General features: G+C 38.8%; 3 protein-coding genes across 5 annotated transcripts; all 3 read left to right on the forward strand.

Annotated features, from left to right (window-relative positions):
• Nucleotides 1-278: 278 nt before the first annotated feature.
• LOC111811398 (putative protein phosphatase 2C 15) lies at nucleotides 279-4,289 on the forward strand. The gene is made up of 8 exons (XM_023698218.2): nucleotides 279-967; nucleotides 1,190-1,361; nucleotides 1,467-1,620; nucleotides 2,296-2,359; nucleotides 2,454-2,561; nucleotides 2,678-2,803; nucleotides 2,898-3,127; nucleotides 3,733-4,289. The coding sequence occupies exons 1-8, from the start codon at nucleotides 749-751 to the stop codon at nucleotides 3,974-3,976; spliced, it is 1,317 nt and encodes a 438-aa protein (XP_023553986.2). The 5' UTR covers nucleotides 279-748; the 3' UTR covers nucleotides 3,977-4,289.
• A 1,672-nt stretch (nucleotides 4,290-5,961) lies between these two features.
• Nucleotides 5,962-8,642, forward strand: LOC111785623 (putative leucine-rich repeat receptor-like protein kinase At1g68400). The gene is made up of 2 exons (XM_023666031.2): nucleotides 5,962-7,416; nucleotides 7,890-8,642. The coding sequence occupies exons 1-2, from the start codon at nucleotides 6,069-6,071 to the stop codon at nucleotides 8,546-8,548; spliced, it is 2,007 nt and encodes a 668-aa protein (XP_023521799.2). The 5' UTR covers nucleotides 5,962-6,068; the 3' UTR covers nucleotides 8,549-8,642.
• A 1,785-nt stretch (nucleotides 8,643-10,427) lies between these two features.
• Nucleotides 10,428-18,276, forward strand: LOC111795683 (zinc finger protein BRUTUS). Of its 3 annotated transcripts, XM_023678240.2 has the most exons (14): nucleotides 10,432-10,894; nucleotides 11,291-11,500; nucleotides 12,101-12,295; nucleotides 12,379-12,749; nucleotides 12,940-13,165; nucleotides 13,692-13,860; nucleotides 13,969-15,177; nucleotides 15,264-15,438; nucleotides 15,521-15,742; nucleotides 15,814-15,951; nucleotides 16,430-16,664; nucleotides 16,775-16,834; nucleotides 17,703-17,774; nucleotides 17,840-18,276. In XM_023678240.2, the coding sequence occupies exons 1-14, from the start codon at nucleotides 10,595-10,597 to the stop codon at nucleotides 17,966-17,968; spliced, it is 3,711 nt and encodes a 1,236-aa protein (XP_023534008.2). In that variant the 5' UTR covers nucleotides 10,432-10,594; the 3' UTR covers nucleotides 17,969-18,276. The 3 variants fall into 3 exon arrangements, with proteins under 3 accessions (XP_023534040.2, XP_023534016.2, XP_023534008.2); XM_023678248.2 differs by lacking the exon at nucleotides 15,521-15,742 and having other exon boundaries at nucleotides 10,430-10,894; XM_023678272.2 differs by lacking the exons at nucleotides 16,430-16,664; nucleotides 16,775-16,834; nucleotides 17,703-17,774; nucleotides 17,840-18,276 and having other exon boundaries at nucleotides 10,428-10,894; nucleotides 15,521-15,660; nucleotides 15,814-15,952.
• The last annotated feature ends 709 nt before the right edge of the window (nucleotides 18,277-18,985 follow it).

Here is an 18,985-nt window from a genome sequence, read left to right on the forward strand (position 1 = left end):
TAGAGGGGAGGTGGTGGATGATGAAAGTCTTACATCCCTAATTTAGGGAATGATCACGAGTTTATACTAAAAAAATACTCTCTCTAGTGGTTACTCAAAGGAGACGATCATGACATTGTGGTCTAACACAATCAATATAAAGATTTAAAATGAGGCATTTGTTGAGTTAACTAAAAAGGAAAAAGAGATTATGATTGGGAGATTGAAATTAGCAGCAGACGTGATTGATGAACTAGAAATTGTTAGTGGGTAATTTTACTGTGTGCCATAGTGATTGATGAAGGGGTTTTCCAGTTGAGATAGAGAAGCATTTTGAGTACCTGGAAAAGCTTCATTTTCCATACCCAACAAAGGGTACTGAAATTTAAGAGAGTCGGTTTGGGGTTTGGCGGAGGAAAACGTCGAGAAGCTGACCTGGGTTTTGCCTACAAATCTCTATTGTTTTATTATAATCGAGTATCTTTGTGGGGATCCCTTTCATTTCTAAACAATTTCCTGCTTCTAGATATGTAATCTTTTACAGTTCATTCCTCCTCATCTCTACGCGTTTCCCTTTTCATTCTCTGTCTTATTCAGATCTCTTCTCCTTGCCTGTTTGGATCTCTGTCTTCTTAGAATTTTACAAACCCCATTAAACTAATTTCTTCAGAGGTTTAGGAATCTGTGAGGAATTTTGGTCGCTGTATTCTTGCCGGATTGTCGATTGGATCAAAATCTTGGGCCCCGGAGTTTATTTTCTGGGGTGTCGATGGCTTCCAGAGAAGGGCAGCGGCGGCGTCAACATAATCACAATCTCGTGCCTCTTGCTGCTTTGATCAGTCAAGAGGCGAGGAGCGAGAGGTTGGAGAAACCGAGTGTAAGATATGGGAATGCAGCGCAGTCTAGAAAGGGGGAAGATTATTTTCTCATGAAAACTGATTGTCAGCGACTTCCTGGGAATCCTTCATCCACTTTCTGTGTATTTGCTGTAAGTTCTCTTCCTCTTGTTCGGATTGCTCTGGTTCTTTTCCTGAACTGTAAGAGTTTCGCTGGATTTTTCAAATGGGTTGTAGTTGATCTTAAGGGAAACCCTTTAAAATTGATGGATGTTCATATGTTTGGATATACATGATCTTATAGCTGGTATCTCTTGAGCACTGGAATTAGGATTTTGTGTTGCTTGATCACTATTTGGTTCTACCTCCTTCAGATATTTGACGGACACAATGGAAATGCTGCAGCAATTTTCACGAGGGAACATTTGTTGAGTCATGTCTTGGGTGCACTTCCCCGTGGCCTCGGGCAGGAGGAGTGGCTTCAAGCTCTACCACGAGCGTTGGTTGCTGGATTTGTGAAGACAGACAAGGAGTTTCAGAGTAGAGGTGTGTGAATTGTTCACTGCCCTCAGAGATTGGTCATTTGGCATAAATGCTTTGTACCATCTGATCTATAATCATTCTTTGATGCTTGTGCTGAATGTTTTACAGGTGAAACTTCTGGAACTACAGCTACGTTTGTGATCATCGATGGATGGACGGTGACAGTAGCGTCGGTTGGAGATTCCCGGTGTATTTTAGATACTCAGGGTGGTGCTGTCTCTGCTTTAACGGTTGATCATCGGCTTGAAGAGAATGTCGAAGAGTATGTTTCCTTTTCAAATCCACTGCTATCCCTTTTGTGAGATCCCGCATCGGTTGGAGAAGGGGAGCGTATGTAAACCTCTCCCTTACCGATGCGCTTTAAAACCGTGTGGCTTATGACTATACTAACAGGTCAAAGTAGACAATATCTGCTAATGGTGGACTTGGGCTGTTACCAATCATATTAGAGCCGAACAACGATCGGTGTGCCAGCGAGGACGCTGGCCCCCAGGAAGGTGGATTGTGAGATCCCACATCGGTTGGAGAGGGGAACAAAACATTCTTTATGAGGGTGTGAAAACTTCTCCTTAACAAACGCGTTTTAAAATCGGGAGACTGACAATGATACGTTACGGGCCAAAGCGGACAATATCTACTAACGGTGGGCTTGAGCTGTTACAAATGATATTGGAGCCGAACAACAAGCGGTGTGTCAGCGAGGACGCTGGCCCCAAGGAGGGTGGATTGTGAGATCCCACATCGGTTGGAGAGGAGAACGAAACATTCTTTATGAGGGTGTGAAAACCTCTCCCTAACAAACGCGTTTTAAAACCGTGAGGTTGACAGTGATACGTAACGGGTCAAAGCGGACAATATCTACTAGCAGTGGGCTTGGGCTGTTACATCTTTCCATTTGCTTGTGCTAACTGGCTGAGTGATTTTGGGGTCGATGCAGGAGAGAACGTGTGACTGCAAGTGGTGGGGAAATTGGAAGATTAAGCATTGTTGGTGGTGCTGAGGTGAAGCAATTGTAGCTGTTGACCAGATAAAAGCATCCTATAAGTTCAAAGAACGTTGTTTAATTTCCTTTGTATATTTTCTTGAATGTTTCAGATCGGCCCGCTCCGTTGTTGGCCGGGAGGCTTATGCCTTTCTCGATCCATTGGAGACATGGATGTCGGGGAGTTCATAGTTCCAATTCCCTTCGTGAAACAAGTAAAGGTATTTACACTATTCTCATTTGGAACTTATTTCATTTTGTTAGGAATTACGAACCTCCACAATGGTTCATAAATTTCATTTCAACGTCTCTAATGTATCTCTGCTCGTTTTCTAAGTTATCGAACGCTGGTGGGAGGCTAATAATTGCTTCTGATGGCATCTGGGATGCCCTATCATCAGATATGGCTGCAAAGTCCTGCCGTGGACTACCAGCAGAGCTAGCTGCTAGGCAAGTTGTGAAGGTAATTTAAGCGATTTTCAATTGGAAACTTCAGTTTCCAGCATCTTTTCTTCTTAATGCAATGGTTTGAAGTTTGATTTCCATGATCTGTTCAGGAAGCCTTGAGAACAAGAGGCTTGAAAGATGATACAACGTGTATAGTTGTAGACATAGTTCCTCCAGATAATTCATTACAGTCTTCCTCTCCCCAGAAGAAACAAAGCGTACTCAAATCTCTGTTATTCAGGAAAAAGTCTCACAGTTCTAACAAGCTATCCAAGAGCCTGTCAGCAGTCGGTTTCGTCGAAGAATTATTCGAAGACGGCTCCGCCATGCTTGCTGAAAGGTTGGCCTTTCCTTTCTGGTTTTTTTTTTTTATCCATACAATTTTCTTTGTTGTTAAAAGCCACCTTCAACGATTTTAAAACGCGTTTGTTAGGGAAGTTTCCACCCTTATAAAGAATGATTTGTCCTCCTTTCCCAACCGCACCCCCTTCGGTGCCCTGCGTCGTCGCTGGCACTCATTCTCTTCTCTAATTTAAGTGGGACGTCCTCAATCTACTCCCTTTCAGGCTCAGCCTCCTCACTGGCACATCGCATAGTGTCTGACTTTAATACTATTTGTAATGGCCCAAGCCCATCACTAGTAAATATTCTCTTCGGGCTTTCCCCTCAAGGTTTTTACAACGCGTCTGGGACAGGTTTCTACCCTCTTATAAACAATGTTTCGTTCTCCTTCCTAACCGATGTGGGATCTCACAACTATGGGCATAGGTTTGAATATGGTAATTGTCATTGCACTGTAATCTCGAGTCTTCTCCGATGACCATACCTCGTGTTTGTCCAATGATTGTTCGTTTCGATTGTCGGATCGTTTTACAGAATTTTTGTGTGACATGCACATTTCATTTAGAAGAATGAATTAATTGGTATATACATATGTTTCTGCAGGCTGGGAACTGTAGAGTTGAGTGGATCTAAACATGGCAGTGGATCTAAACACGGCACACCCGGACTGTTCTCTTGTGCTGTATGTCAAATAGATCTTGCTCCCAGTGAAGGCATCTCTGTTCATGCTGGTTCCATCTTCTCCACCAGCTCAAAGCCATGGCAAGGGCCTTTCCTTTGCGCCGATTGTCGAAACAAGAAGGACGCCATGGAAGGAAAGCGTCCCAGTGGGGTGAGAGTGGCATAGCTCACATCCATTTATTATATTAACTCCTTGATTCTTTCTCTTCTTTGGATCTACTTCAACGGGTCGAGTAGCTCGATACAGATGGGTCGAGGAGCCAGAAGTACATAGCTAATTATTGAAGCCAAGCTAAAGACTTGAACTAAACCAGAAATTGAAATTTGTGCCTGTATATTATAAAGCTCTTTTTTTTTATTTGTTTATTTTGTTTCTGAATCAAAGTTTATAATCTTGCCTTCTGCCTATAGCCAGTGTTCGGAGGAATTGAATGATATAAGTTTATTTATTTATTTATTAAATAGCAATTTTATTGGCATTTTGGGCCGCCATGTGGGCCATTCCTTAAGAAAGCAAGCTGGTTACTGGGCCAAACCAAGGATGGGCCCAACTAAAAGAAAGCCACCCGCCCAATGTCATCATCAAAAATGGATATATAATTATAAATATATATATTATTTGTTTGGTGGGAAAAAGGAAAGGGTATTATCGTCAGAAAGTAAAAGCTTAAAAAGGAAAAGTAGAAAAATAAAGCTATCCTCTGTGCAGCTTCCAAAGAATACTTGTCTAAATCATCCATTCTTTTGACCTTCCTGACCCTCTTCCATTTCTTTCTTTATTTATTTATTTATAGAGATATTGTTAAGAATTGTCACTAATTATAAATAAGAAATATTATATTTATTGGTATAACGTTTTTTTAAAAAATTGAAATTTAAGTCATAAGAATTTAAGCTAAAGTAGACAATATTATATTATTAAAAATGTTCGTGATTTCTAACATAGTATTATTCGAGAGTAGCATATAATAAGATATAAATAAGATATAAAGATCTGAGAGATTAAACCTTGATTAAATTTTATTATTTGATAACTTTAGGGCGGAGGATAAAACTATACGTTGTAATTTATAATATAGTAATAGATGCTTTATGCCTTTCTTTTTTTTTTCTTTTTTTTAATAAAATAAGTAAATTAAACTATGCGAATTTAACACACTCACTTTAGCAGCTACGGTCGGAAATATTAAAGAAAGCAGTTGAAATAATTGAATGCAGCTTTATAATATTTATTAATTACGAATAATAGGTTAAATGAGGAATCAAATTAAAAGGTTGGAGGTGGAAATTAGCGAGGTTCCACGTGGGAAAGGATTGCATTCATTTCAACGCTCTCGAAATTCGCCACGCGCGTCAGAGTCTCGTGTTATGTACGGATCGTCAGGAGCTTCGTATGATGTCGGAGCGTGATTCTCACGTTGCCCTAAACTGAATTTGCAGTCTTTTTAAATTAATTTCTCGCCGGGAAAATGGTATTAAATAAATTATAATGTATTAAAATTTATAAACTAAATCCTCTGTATAGTTAACTTCATACATCTTCAAATATTTTAATTTTGATAAAGGTATTAGATAGACTAATACCCTTTTAACATTTGACCTCTTTTACGATAATCAAAATATCAAATTTAATTAAGATTGTCATATCGTTCTAAGTAACTATTTAAGTTCTCTCGTTCTAAATTTTTCTAAATAATCATAATTAAAGTAATTTTAGTAATGAATATATTCTTATTTTTGTCCTTTATTTTGAATAAATTATTTAATTTAATCTAATTTGTATTTATCATCTTATTTCTCACTTGTGGATAATTTTTATATATTTTATCCGTGGGATTAATTCTAATTTAACCGATTAAAGTAAATATTTTCAATTTTAAATACTTTATTCATGCGTAAAATTAAAATTTCATTACACGAATTTTTAAAAACAGTATTTATTAAGTCACTAAATTATTAAAAGTATCTAATTTTAAGCCAACGGTAATTTTGTAGGAGAGAGGGGTATTGTTGTCTTTTCGGATAAATTTATCTTCCAGTTAATACTGCAGACATTACAAGCTTTTTCAGTTCTCGTACTCAAAGGGTCCAGTAAAAAAAAAAAAAACTTATTTGCACTATCGCCCCTTTACTTTCCATTAATTACACCCCTGTCACTTCCATTTCAGTTACTCTTCTTCTCGCGTCTTCTTTTTCCTCTGCACGTCTAAAACTTCTTCTTCTCCCCCCTTCTCTCTGAGTTTTGTTGCAGAGCAACAATGGCGGCGTCCACTCGGCTGTCGCATTTGGCTCTCTATATTTGCTTACTCCACTTTACATGTCTTTATGCGTCTTCGAATGTAGATTTAGACGCTCTAATGGCGTTCAAAGCGGCGTCTGATAAAGGGAATAAGCTCACCACATGGAACTCTACCTCTAATCCATGTGCTTGGGATGGAGTCTCTTGCCTCAGAAATAGGGTGTCGAGGTTGGTTCTTGAGAATCTTGATCTTATAGGCTCTATGGCTCCTCTTACGGCTTTGACTCAGTTACGAGTGCTGAGCCTTAAGCGGAACCGTCTCTCTGGTCCCATTCCCGACCTCTCCAACTTCACTGCTCTCAAACTCGTGTTTCTATCGTACAATGAATTTTCCGGTGACTTCCCGGCTTCTTTTCGGTCTCTCGTCCGGCTCTACCGTCTCGATCTTTCTCACAATAACCTAACTGGAGAGATACCGGCTTCTGTTAACCGTATGGCCCATCTTCTCACTCTCCGGCTCGAAGATAACCGGTTTTCAGGTTCTATTTTGGAACTGAACCTGCCGAATCTTCAGGACTTCAATGTTTCAGCGAACAGTTTCTCCGGCGAAATCCCCAAATCGTTGTCGACGTTTCCTGAGTCTTCTTTCGGCCAGAACTTGGGTTTGTGTGGTTCCCCGCTCCAGAGCTGTAAGAGCATTGTCAGTAATCCGACGGAACCCGGATCCGAAGGGGCAATTGCCTCGCCCATTACACGGCCGCGGAACCTCACTGTTTCATCTTCTCCGACTTCCCTTCCCGGAGTTTCACCTGAAACAAAGCCGGAAAATACACACCACCACAGCACTGGAAAGATAGGTTCTCTAGCACTAATCGCCATAATTCTCGGCGACGTTTTGGTGCTAGCAGTGGTCTCGCTTCTTCTCTATTGTTATTTCTGGAAAAACTCTGCTGACAAATCCAGAGACGGGAAGGGATCGTCGAAGCTTCTGGAGAGCGAGAAGATTGTTTACTCTTCTAGTCCATTTCCAGTCCAAGGCGGAACAGAGAGAGGCCGGATGGTGTTCTTCGAGGGAGTCAAGAAGTTCGAGCTCGAAGATTTGCTTCGAGCCTCCGCGGAAATGCTCGGTAAGGGTGGGTTCGGAACTTCGTACAAGGCGATTCTCGACGACGGCAATGTGGTGGCGGTGAAACGGCTGAAAGATGCTCAGGTTGGAGGAAAACGAGAGTTCGAGCAGCACATGGAGGTATTGGGAAGGTTGAGACATGCTAATATTGTAAGCTTGAGAGCTTACTATTTTGCAAGAGAGGAGAAGTTATTGGTATATGATTACATGCCCAATGGCAGCTTCTTCTGGCTTCTCCACGGTATAATTTTCATCAAACCCATCATTACAATGCCTTTGATTCTTCTGAGTTTTCATATTTTTAAACCATTTTGTTCATAGTCTAAGAACAGTGTTCATCCATTTTGTTCATAGTCTAAGAACAGACATGGATTATGTTCTAGGGTTTATAATTTTGTGTGAATTCCCAGACAAGAGAGCAATAGTTATATGGCCGTATCGAAAGTGTCGCATTAGTAGCAGCTTATCTGCGATTTTGGAATGGGGATTTTTAGAATTCTACTGTTCATAGATGACGGAACAGAGTGCCATGCCCTACCAAATAAATAATTCTGTCTTTACTTTATCTGCTCGCCCTTTATTTAAATTGTTTGATTTCGTTTGTTTTCCATGAAAATGACCTGAAAGGATGAGATTGAGATAGCCCATTGATTGTTCGCAGTGGCCCGCCCATTTGTCCGTTGAATAGTAATGGTTTTTTTGACCGTTTTACAGGGAACAGAGGTCCTGGACGGACGCCGTTGGACTGGACGACGAGGTTGAAGATTGCCGCCGGAGCGGCTAGAGGACTGTCCTTCATTCACAACTCCTGCAAGTCCCTCAGGCTCGCCCATGGCAATGTTAAATCCACCAACATCCTTTTGGACCAATCTGGAAATGCTCGCGTCTCTGATTTCGGATTGGCCCTTTTCACTCCCCCTTCCACTCCTCGATCCAACGGTTACCGGGCGCCGGAGTGCGGCGAGGGTAGAAAACTAACTCAGAAGGCGGATGTGTACTCGTTTGGGGTTCTTCTCCTCGAGCTGCTTACTGGAAAGTGCCCTTCCGTCATGGAGAACGGCGGTGGATACGGCGGCGTGTTGGATTTGCCCCGGTGGGTTCAGTCGGTGGTGCGAGAGGAGTGGACGGCTGAAGTGTTTGATTTGGAGCTGATGAGATACAAAGACATCGAAGAGGAAATGGTGGGGCTTCTGCAGATCGCCTTGGCCTGTACATCGGCTTTGCCGGATCAACGGCCGAAGATGAGCCATGTGGTGAAGATGATTGAGGAGCTCCGAGGGATGGAGGTGTCGCCGTTCCATGACGGAACTGACTCAGTTACAGAGTCGCCGTCAGTTTCGGAGGGGACTTGCGGCGGAGGAGCCAGCCAGTAAACGACGGTGGGATGAGGTTGTTTCTAAATTGTTATTAGCAATAGCAGCCGAAGTAGTAGTAGCGTGTATTGTACATTAATTGGTTTTTTTTTTTTTTTTTTTTTTTTTTTTTTTTTTTTTTTGCCTTTTAATTTTAATTTGGTTTCATTTCGTATTCGTAATAAAAAAAAAAAAAAAAAAAACGTGTTTAAAAATAAGATTTTCTAAAATATGACGGTGAATATTTAAATAAACCATAAATATAATCCAACCAAACCAATACTAATGTTTCGTTAATAAAAAAATTCAAAATAATATAAATCAACTTATTTAAAAACCACATAAAATTATTATAATAAAATAAATTCATTTTATTATTGTTTCTTAAAATTTAAGTTTTTATTGATAGGAAAAAAAAAAACATTATTCCGACAAGGAGCTGTTTTAATGACATTGAACATAATAATTTAGACAAAATTCAAAATTAGGTTACAATCAATGTATTCCTATCTTATGTTATACACCAAGAATTTTTTATTCAACAAAATACCACTATTAATTTTATAGCATTTAATATTATTATTATTATTAAAATTTTCGAGTAATTTACTTATTAGGCAAGATCCCTCTTAATTTAGAATTGAGACTCAAGTTTTTCTAGGGGAGGCTTGAAAAAACTTATCTCCCGATCTCTTTAAAAAAAAAACAAGATAGCTCGTCCTCCAATTACCACTCGAGAGCGCAATTTCTTTATCTATCCATTTAACCTAACAATTTAAATTAATTTTAACATTTCCCTAGTTACAATTTATTATTACCAATCTCTTTATTTTAAGTAAAACAGTAATTTAATAAAAGTCTAATTATTCAACTATATATATGTGTATATATGTATATATGGGGGTAAAGTGAGTGGGATAATGAACATTGGAAGTGGGCACAGACATGTAGCAGAATACGAATCTCGAAACAAAGCATGAAACGTGCTTGGCTTTACCGCTAACTCCTCTACGCTTTCTGCGTGCCCAACGCGATGCTCGCACCGTCGCCCATTGGTCTCCACCGCCGCCGTCGCCGCCGCCACTACCACCACCACTTACCAAACTAAATCCACTACTCTATCCTTTTTCAAATGCCTTTCGTTTTTTAATCGGCACTTCGTCGTGATTCGAGCTTATAATATATTTTAATACTCCATTACCGGAATAATCCATGGACCTTGGTTAGGCCGAGCCTTTTTCGTGTGGTGGATGCTTACGTGGACACACCCCATGCCAAGTTCGTGCTCACACGTGCGTGTGCGTTCCACGTCCCCCCTTCCCTGGATAAAATTAATTTCCTCTTTTACTTAAATTAAAAGTTTGGTTTTTTAATCTGCTTTTAAAATTTTAATTTATAATTTCCATGTCGTGAACGACCCATAACCGCAGGTTGTTAGACGAACACGACTCTCCACAATGGTATGATATTGTTCACCTTGAGCATAAGCTCTCATGGCTCTACTTCCCAAAATGCTTCATCCCAATGGATTTAGTATTCCTTATTTATAAGCCCATGATCATTCCCTAAATTAGCGGATATGAGACTTTCATCATCCAACACCTCCCCTCAAACAAGGTGTGTCTCCCCTTAATCGAGGCTCGACTTCTTTGTAGTCTTAGTCATTTTTTACTGTCTTTGATGAGGCTTGACTTTTTTTTTTTTTTTTCTTGAGTTCTTTGTTCGATATTTGAGGATTTACGATTAAGTTTAGGGCAGGGCTCTGATACCATGTTAGACGAACACGACTCTTGGGATCTTTTACCTAAATGATATGTGACTTTTATGGTCCAACACAGTCTTTGGTCAGTGGTTGACACGTAGGCCAGCACCAAAAGTGTGCCTCGGCATCCGATTTCCTTCTTCTGCTACAAAACAAGGCAGGAAATATTCCATGCCGGAAGCACAGCAGAGTTGCTAACAATTGAATTGATACCACTCCGACCATAGCTTTTGGAGGTTTAGAAAGGGCCATACAAGTCTCTGGAAATCCGAATTCATCGATCCACGTACATCATTTACTCCTTGATGTTGGTTACGCTTACGGCCATTCATAACAGCCACGCTGGTGGAGCCGTCGCCGCTATGGCTGATGCTTCTCCGGTGAATTCCTCAATGGAATCATGTTCCAGAATTGTCGCTGCGGAATCTCCGATTCTCATATTTGTCTTCTTTCACAAGGCTATACGTGCTGAGCTTGATCACTTCCATCGCGATGCTATTGAATTCGCTACCAACCAGCAAAGTGGTGGCGATATTGGACCGTTGTTGCAGCGCTATCACTTCCTTCGAGCTGTTTATAAGCATCACTGTAACGCCGAGGACGAGGTTTTTTTTTCCTTTTCTTTTCAGTTTTACTCCTTTTTAGTGAATGCTTGTCTCAATGGCCGCCGATCCCTAGGAGAATGGGCTTCTTAGTTTGTCTTGTTTAGTTTTCATGTTTATCATTCATCTGTACTGGGTTAGTTCACTCGCTTCCAGAAAAAGAAAATGATAAAGAAACCAATTCTGACCGTGATGATGAGCCAACTTGACAAATTTGTGAAGTCGAGTGGCGTTTTTGGTGTAACAGGTGAAGAATGGGAGATGTGATTTGTGTTTGGCACCAGTGAAACTGAACATAATCTCAAGTCTAACAGCTAAATTTTGATTTATTTGCAATCTTCTAAGAAATAGTTTGGGGGGTGGAACGTGGGGAAACCTCAAATACATTTGAATTTGTAGGTCATCTTCCCGGCTTTAGATCTGCGAGTGAAAAATGTGGCAAGTACTTATTTCCTTGAACATGAAGGGGAGAGTGTTCTGTTTTGTCAATTGCTGGAGCTTCTGAATTCTAATGCGTTGGAGGAAGGGAGCTATAAGAGGGAGCTGTCATCTTGTGTCAGGGCTCTTCAGATATCAATATGCCAGCATATGTTCAAGGAAGAGGAACAGGTAATTGTTTGAATGACTATGATTGCTTAAACTCATCTTCATTCTACGTATTTTGATTGGTTGATATCAGATTCTTTACCTATTTGATGAAAGAATATAAGAACAAGAGCTTTGGAAGGAGGAGCTAAAACTTATCCGGTCATTCTCCCTTAGCTCTATGGAGGTCAAAAGGCCAAACTGTTATGGATAATCAAGTGTTTAATATTTACGTCACTGAGAATCATTCATGCCTGATGGTACGAATACATGGTGTGTGAGATCTCACATCGATTGGAGAGGGGAACGAAACAATTCTTAAAGAGTGTGGAAATCTCTCCCTGACAGACAGCGTTTAAAAATCGTGAGGCTGACAGCCATACGTAACGGGCTAAAGCAGACAATATCTGTTAGCAGTGGGTTTGGACTGTTACACGGTGGATGCCAAATAGAAGGGCGAAAAAGTACTAGGATCCAGTATAAGGGTTTTTAACATACAAGTAGATAAAATTCTTGATAGCACGGTTAGCTTCATTAAGATTGCTTAACATGTCGCCTGAATTTTAAATCGGTATTCTTTTGAGTATCCCAATTGACAATGTGAGCTTCTATGCAAATTTGCAGGTGTTCCCGTTACTTACAGAGAAGTTTTCTTTTGAAGAACAGGCATCATTAGTATGGAAATTTCTTTGTAGTATACCTATTCATATGCTGGAAGTCTTTCTTCCCTGGCTTTCTTCCTCTATTTCTCCGGATGAGCTTCAGATTATGTGCAAATGCTTGAGCAAAATTATCCCAGAGCAAAAGCTTCTTCAGAAGGTCAGAGCCTCGTCTAGTTAAATATCATTTCTGAGGAAATTTTCAAAGAAATGGAGCTAATTTTAATTTTTTTTGAAGTGAAGATAATATTTTCCTGGATGGAGGATGCAAGAACGACTCGTGCCAATCAAAGTTTGTACGACGAAAATTTAGACTTTCAATGTCTGGGTTCTCAGGTTCATGATCTTATATGTAGACCAGAGAAGGGGAATGACATTTCTGAATCAGCTAGAATTGGTAAAAGGAAATACATGGAGCAAAGTAATTTTACCTATTCTACTGTTTCAATTGCTTGCCCCATCAATGAAATATTATATTGGCATAATGCTATAAAAAAAGAACTAAATAGCATAGCTGAGGCAGCTAGGGACCTACCATTGTCTTCTGATTTTTCTGAGTTGTCTGCACTAAAGGAGAGGCTGCAGTTTATTGCAGAAGTCTGCATCTTCCACTGGTACTCAATTCTAGCTCTGTGTTTTCTAGTTTACTCTATTAAATCTAAGATTGTATAATGATGTATTTATTTTGAAAATCATTTCCATGGAATTGATCTTTACGACAAACAATTTCATCACTTTTTCCCCTCCATTTTTCACCGACCGCTAGTGTTTTAAAAGTGATCGTCATCTTTCTTTCTGGTGCAGCATTGCTGAGGATAAAGTTATATTTCCTGCTGTAGATGCTGAATTATCTTTTGCTGATAAGCATGCAGAAGAAGAAATTCAATTTGATAAGCTTAGGCACTTGATAGAGAGTATCCAAGCTGATAGAGCTAAATATTCTTCTGCTGAAATTCATAAAAAGTTAAGTTCTCATGCTGATCAAATTATCAAGACCATCCAGAAGCACTTCCATGATGAGGAGTTGCATGTGAGTGACAGTTTCCTGTAACTAGATCACTGCCTTCCTTGTTACATTGCTGGTATCTTTATTATATGTCCTATATCTATTTTAACTTTATTTATGTTGGAAAAAAGATTAATTTGAAATTTTATAGTTTTTCAAGTAAGTTCAAGCCCAATTCACCTTTATGAACTCCTGGCTTGGCTCTTTACAATCTAAGGTCCCTAAGAAGGTTCAATTACTTAGTTGGGTGCTCCTAAAAAAGCTTCATTTAGTGACACATTAAGAGCACACCAGGGTTTTGTTTATTACGTCAAACGTGTTGCCCTTGAGGACTTGATCAAATGAATGTTAACCAAATTATTATCCTTCCACTCCATCAATTACATATAAAGAAAAGGGAAATAACATACATACTTCTTGATGAAAGAAATTATGTGCTGCCACTTTGATTGAAAGGATACTTTCTAGAATCTTTCTTTGTCGTTTTATCCGAGGAGTTGCAGAATTTTCCCTTTATTTCATCATTATGTCGTTTTATCTTGACATCTAGGTTCTTCCACTTGCTCGGAAGCATTTTGGACCCCAGAGGCAGCGAGAACTTCTGTATCACAGCTTATGCATAATGCCCTTGAAATGGATAGAGCGTGTCTTACCTTGGTTGGTAGAAACACTTACTGAAGAAGAAGCAAGATCCTTTCTTCAGAATATGCAAATGGCAGGTTCAGTTTTAACTCTAAATATATGATATAGTTTAAATTGTATCAGTAATCAAATCAAACGATCAACTAATTTACCAGTGTCTTAATTACAAACACTTTATTTCGCAGCTCCAAAGTCGGATCATGCGCTTGTTACACTATTTTCTGGTTGGGCATGCAAAGGTCATCCCAGGAGCCTTTGTTTTTCTGGAAGTGATCTTAGCCATTGTGCTGAACGGATATCGACTGGAAATGAAGAATCATGCTCCTCCTTTTCTTCTGCCAGTGAAAAACCTTCTTGCATTCAGGCAACTGAGTGTGCCAGGCCATCCAAATGTGAGAAGGAAGTATGCCATGGAGACTTAAATGGCCGTCTTCCTTTGAAAAGCCCAAGCAAAAAACGTCAGTTCACTCGCTCGAAAAAATCTGCTTGTGTCCCTGGGTTAGGAGTGGATGACAATAATTTAGGAATGAGATCTCTGGCAGCAGCAAAATCATTGCGTTCTTTGTGTTTTGGTCCCTATGCTCCTTCTCTCAACTCCAGTCTTTTTAGTCTGGAGAATGATCCAATCTCCTGTGGCAGTGGTTCTAAGTCACGACCTATTGATAACATATTTAAATTTCATAAAGCAATAAGCAAAGACTTGGAGTTTTTGGATAATGAATCTGTGAATCTCGGTGACTGCAATGATACATTCTTTAGGAAATTTTGCGGTAGGTTTCATCTGTTGTGGGGTTTATATAAAGCTCATAGTAATGCAGAGGACGATATAGTATTTCCTGCATTAGAATCAAAAGAAACTCTTCATAATGTGAGTCACTCTTATACATTAGACCACAAACAGGAGGAAGAGCTATTTGAAGGTATTTCTACTGCACTTTCCAAGCTTACAAACGTTCGCAGAGACTTGAATGGTAAGAAAAACTGTAACGATTCAAATTGGATCATGCCTCATACCTCTGATATCAATGATACTATGAGAATGAATATTGAGCTGGCAACAAAGCTCCAGGGCATGTGTAGATCAATTAGAGTGACACTTGACCAACATATTTTCCGTGAGGAATCGGAGTTGTTACCGTTGTTCCATACATATTTTTCTGTGGAAGAACAGGATAAAATTGTTGGTAGAATAATTGGTACTACAGGTGCTGAGGTCCTTCAATCAATGTTGCCTTGGGTAACTTCTGCACTTACTCAGGAGGAGCAGAATAAGATGATGGATACATTGAAGCAGGCAACCAGAAATACAATGTTTAGTGACTGGCTAAATGAATGGTGGGAAGGCCCTGCTACATCTCCACATTATATGGAATCTGTCAGTCATGTATCTGGAGGTTTGTATTGAGCAAAGTCAATTATTGTCTAATAACATAGACAACAAAGCACTATAGATATTTATTTTTTCAATTCTACTTCTCAGGTTCTGATTCCCATGGCAACTGTGACCATAAAAATGATTCGGTTTTCAAGCCTGGATGGAAAGAGATTTTTAGGATGAATGAAAATGAACTTGAATCAGAAATAAGAAACGTTGCCCGGGATTCAACCATTGACCCTAGGAGAAAAGATTATCTGATTCAGAACTTGATCACCAGGTTGTTATGCTTTACGAACTTTATCTAACCATATATCTAGTCTGCAATTCACTATTCTGATAGATTCATGGGGGTATGTTAGTCGCTGGATAGCTTCTCAGCAGATGCTACCCCAAGCAACTGCAGGTGAAAACTCAGATGCAAAAGAACTGATTGCATGTGCTCCATCATTTCGTGATCCCGAGAAACAGATTTTCGGGTGTGAGCATTATAAAAGAAACTGTAAGCTTCTTGCAACTTGTTGTGGCAAGTTGTTCACTTGTAGTTTCTGTCATGATAAAGTCAGTGATCATTCGATGGACAGGTAGTTGCATCTTATTTGCTTGATTGTATGGATATCCCATGATGTATTTAAAATGTTTTATTTGTTTCCAGGAAGGCTTCAACTGAAATGATGTGTATGCGCTGCCTCAAAGTTCAGCCTACTGCATCTGTTTGCTCAACACCAGCCTGTGGTGGTCTCTCTATGGCAAAGTTCTACTGTAGTATTTGCAAACTTTTTGACGATGAAAGGTGCACATATCTACCATCACATAATCACTGCCACGCTCCTCATTGAGTGACAGGATTATAATCATTCTTGTGCTTTGTGGAGTTTAAAGGGAAAACTAAAAAGGAATTCAACAGATCACTAATATTATTATATTGAGTTAAGGGTTCTGAATTTTGTAGAAGATACTCCGTTGCCATTTTCCTTATGCGTCGATATCAACAACATGGGTATAACTTGTCATCCAAAAATATTATAGCATGTTTTCTTCATGCACTGGATCATTACTGAGATTTAACAGAAAAGATGATTTATTGTTCATTTTTTGTGCCTGAACTTCGTAAGCATCTCAAATCAGCAGAGAAGTGCAAGGAGTTCTTGTTATTAGCTTCAATAATTTTGGCTGGGCTACATTTAAACCTCTCTCCTCTCATGAAATTGATAAACTAGATGTTTAACCTGTTGAAGTTTATTTGATATTTCTTCACTTATTTATTTCAGGGAAGTCTATCATTGTCCCTTCTGCAATTTATGTCGTCTTGGGAAGGGACTCGGTACTGATTTTTTTCATTGTATGACGTGCAACTGTTGTTTGGCAATGAAATTAGTTGATCACAAGTGCCATGAGAGGGGCCTAGAAACAAACTGCCCTATTTGCTGTGATTTTTTGTTCACGTCTAGTGAAAGTGTTAGAGCTCTCCCTTGTGGCCATTTCATGCATTCAGCTTGTTTCCAGGTCTATTTCTTGGATTCTTTGCTTTGGTTTTGATCTTTTCAGAAAAATGTCAACTTGAGAAGCTATTTCAGTGGACAGTTTTATATCTTTTTTTTGGTTACATGATGCAGGCTTACACTTGTAGCCACTACATATGTCCAATATGTAGCAAGTCCTTGGGAGATATGACGGTATGGAATTTTCTTTTATCAAACAAGCGCATGATACATTCATTAATTTTCTTAAAGTGGTCCTCATGTTTATGATGCTTTCGTACAACCTTATTTATTCAAGGCACTTCAACAAATCAATTATCAATGTATTATGTCGACCATCTGCTTAATGAACGCTAATTCTTATATTTGGCACACAATAGTCAAGATCAAGGTTGATTTATTGATGCATTTATGCATGGATGAGCATGAGAAATTGAATTGAGGTATAATTATCTGAAAAATTCGATTACATTCTGTCTAAAAATTCAAACAGTATGTAGAGTTTAAAAGTTTGCAAGCCTGATTAGAAAGTCTGAGCGTAAAGGCTTCTAACATGTTTGATTATTAGTTTATTAGTGAGAGCTGCTGTTGTAACAGCCCAAACCTATCGCTAGCAGATATTTTTCTCTTTGGACTTTTCCTTTCACGCTTTTCCTCCAGGTTTTTAAAACGCGTCTGGTAAAGAGAGGATATGTTTCGTTCCCCTTTCCAACCGATGTGGGATCTCACAATCCACCCCCTTTCAGGGTTCAACGTCCTCGCTGTCGTTGGCACATTGGTTGGAGAGGGTAACGAAACATTCCTTACAAGGTATGGAAACCTCTCCCTAGTCGTGTTTTAAGACAGTGAGACTGACGGCGATACGCAACAAGTCAAAGCGGACAAATATCTACTAGCAGTGGGCTTGAATTGTTACAGCTATCCTCTTCAACTTACTGTCTACATCCATCCAATGGAAATTGATTCTCTCTCTACATGATCTTCAGCTCATATGAAGTTAGTGAGCATTGATAAGAGTGATATGTATGTCTGAAAATACTATGATTCATGTTATGTTATACAGGTATACTTCGGCATGCTTGACGCATTACTGGCATTGGAGGTACTCCCTGAAGAATACATGGAACGCTGTCAGGTAAACCTCACTTTTCTTGCCTACCCTCTAAATTTGTAATGACTGAGTGAGTGAGTATCGGTCAGGACATACTGTGCAATGACTGCTCCAACAAGGGGAAAGCGCGCTTCCACTGGCTGTACCATAAATGTGGGAATTGTGGATCTTACAATACCAAGGTGATTAAGGTTAGTTCAAGCTCCACACAGCAATGAATTAGTAAGCGTCAGCGCCTCTTGCTGTCTACTCGTTTGTTTAAGTGTGCCCTTATGGCATGGCAACAGTAGGACAGCATTTTGTATGGTTTTCATAATGGAAAATGGACAGATAAGTGTAAATTAAGGGAATTCAGGAGCTTGATGATTGATCTAATCTAACAGAGTTATTTAGTGTTGTTGAGAGGTGGAAAATGAAAGGATCCAAGGAATTATGTTTGAGAGTGAAATGGGTAAATGTATATTTTTGGTTCTAATTCATGCAACTAATTTCTTATAATCAGAAACAGAATTCTTGCCTTTTTTCTCTTAATCGCTTCAATTATTTTGGATTTCATTTATTTGTGTTCTAATTCATGCAATTATTTTGCCTTTTTTCTCTTAAGAAAATATATTATCTTACTATATTTGAAAAATTTATAAATGGAATGTCAGCAAATATTATTTAAAAAAAAAACTAAATTAATAAAAATACCTTTGAATTTGACCATTTATTTAAAGAAAATACCCTTAAACTAAAAAAAAAAAAAAAAAAAAAAAACAATACCTTTAGACTTTTTAAAAGTCTGAAAAAAAAATGTCCTTACACTAAGACTTTTCTGTTAGTTTTGAATTGAAACGGTTTAAAAAATGACATTGAACTTTAAAAATTTACCGCGTTTAAAAAATATTTATGAACTTTCAAAAGTAATATTAAAAAGGGAGATAGTCTATGAGGCGCTGAAATACTATTTGCACCCATATATGAAACTAAAACCTTTTTTTTTTTATTAGAGAAGAAGGGTGTTAATACTACATTTTCGTAGGTAATTTTTAAGCATAATACTAACTATAATTATATTTATGAAATTTTTAAAAAATTGAACTCAACAAGATTCATTCTCAATCACTTGACGAGGGAGAGGAGTGAAACAGCGAGACCGAGTTCAATTTAAAACTTTAAAGGTAATTTTGAAACATTATTCAAAGTTTAAAAATATTTTTAAAACTAATTACATAATTAGTTTAAGAGTATTA

This window comes from Cucurbita pepo, chromosome 1 (genome assembly GCF_057944985.1).
Source record: "Cucurbita pepo subsp. pepo isolate OVF chromosome 1, ASM5794498v1, whole genome shotgun sequence".
In the NCBI taxonomy this organism is placed as follows: domain Eukaryota; kingdom Viridiplantae; phylum Streptophyta; class Magnoliopsida; order Cucurbitales; family Cucurbitaceae; genus Cucurbita; species Cucurbita pepo.

Bases quoted from the DNA above. Each gene is read 5' to 3' on its own strand.
- LOC111811398 (XM_023698218.2), top strand. From the start codon at position 749: ATGGCTTCCAGAGAAGGGCAGCGGCGGCGTCAACATAATCACAATCTC. The intron at 1,621-2,295 runs GTATGTTTCCTT...GGGTCGATGCAG, and splicing joins CTTGAAGAGAATGTCGAAGA to GAGAGAACGTGTGACTGCAA. The intron at 2,360-2,453 runs GTGAAGCAATTG...TGAATGTTTCAG, and splicing joins GCATTGTTGGTGGTGCTGAG to ATCGGCCCGCTCCGTTGTTG.
- LOC111795683 (XM_023678240.2), top strand. From the start codon at position 10,595: ATGTTGGTTACGCTTACGGCCATTCATAACAGCCACGCTGGTGGAGCC. The intron at 12,750-12,939 runs GTACTCAATTCT...TTTCTGGTGCAG, and splicing joins GAAGTCTGCATCTTCCACTG to CATTGCTGAGGATAAAGTTA. The intron at 16,835-17,702 runs GTATGGAATTTT...TATGTTATACAG, and splicing joins AGTCCTTGGGAGATATGACG to GTATACTTCGGCATGCTTGA.
- LOC111785623 (XM_023666031.2), top strand. From the start codon at position 6,069: ATGGCGGCGTCCACTCGGCTGTCGCATTTGGCTCTCTATATTTGCTTA. The intron at 7,417-7,889 runs GTATAATTTTCA...ACCGTTTTACAG, and splicing joins CTTCTTCTGGCTTCTCCACG to GGAACAGAGGTCCTGGACGG.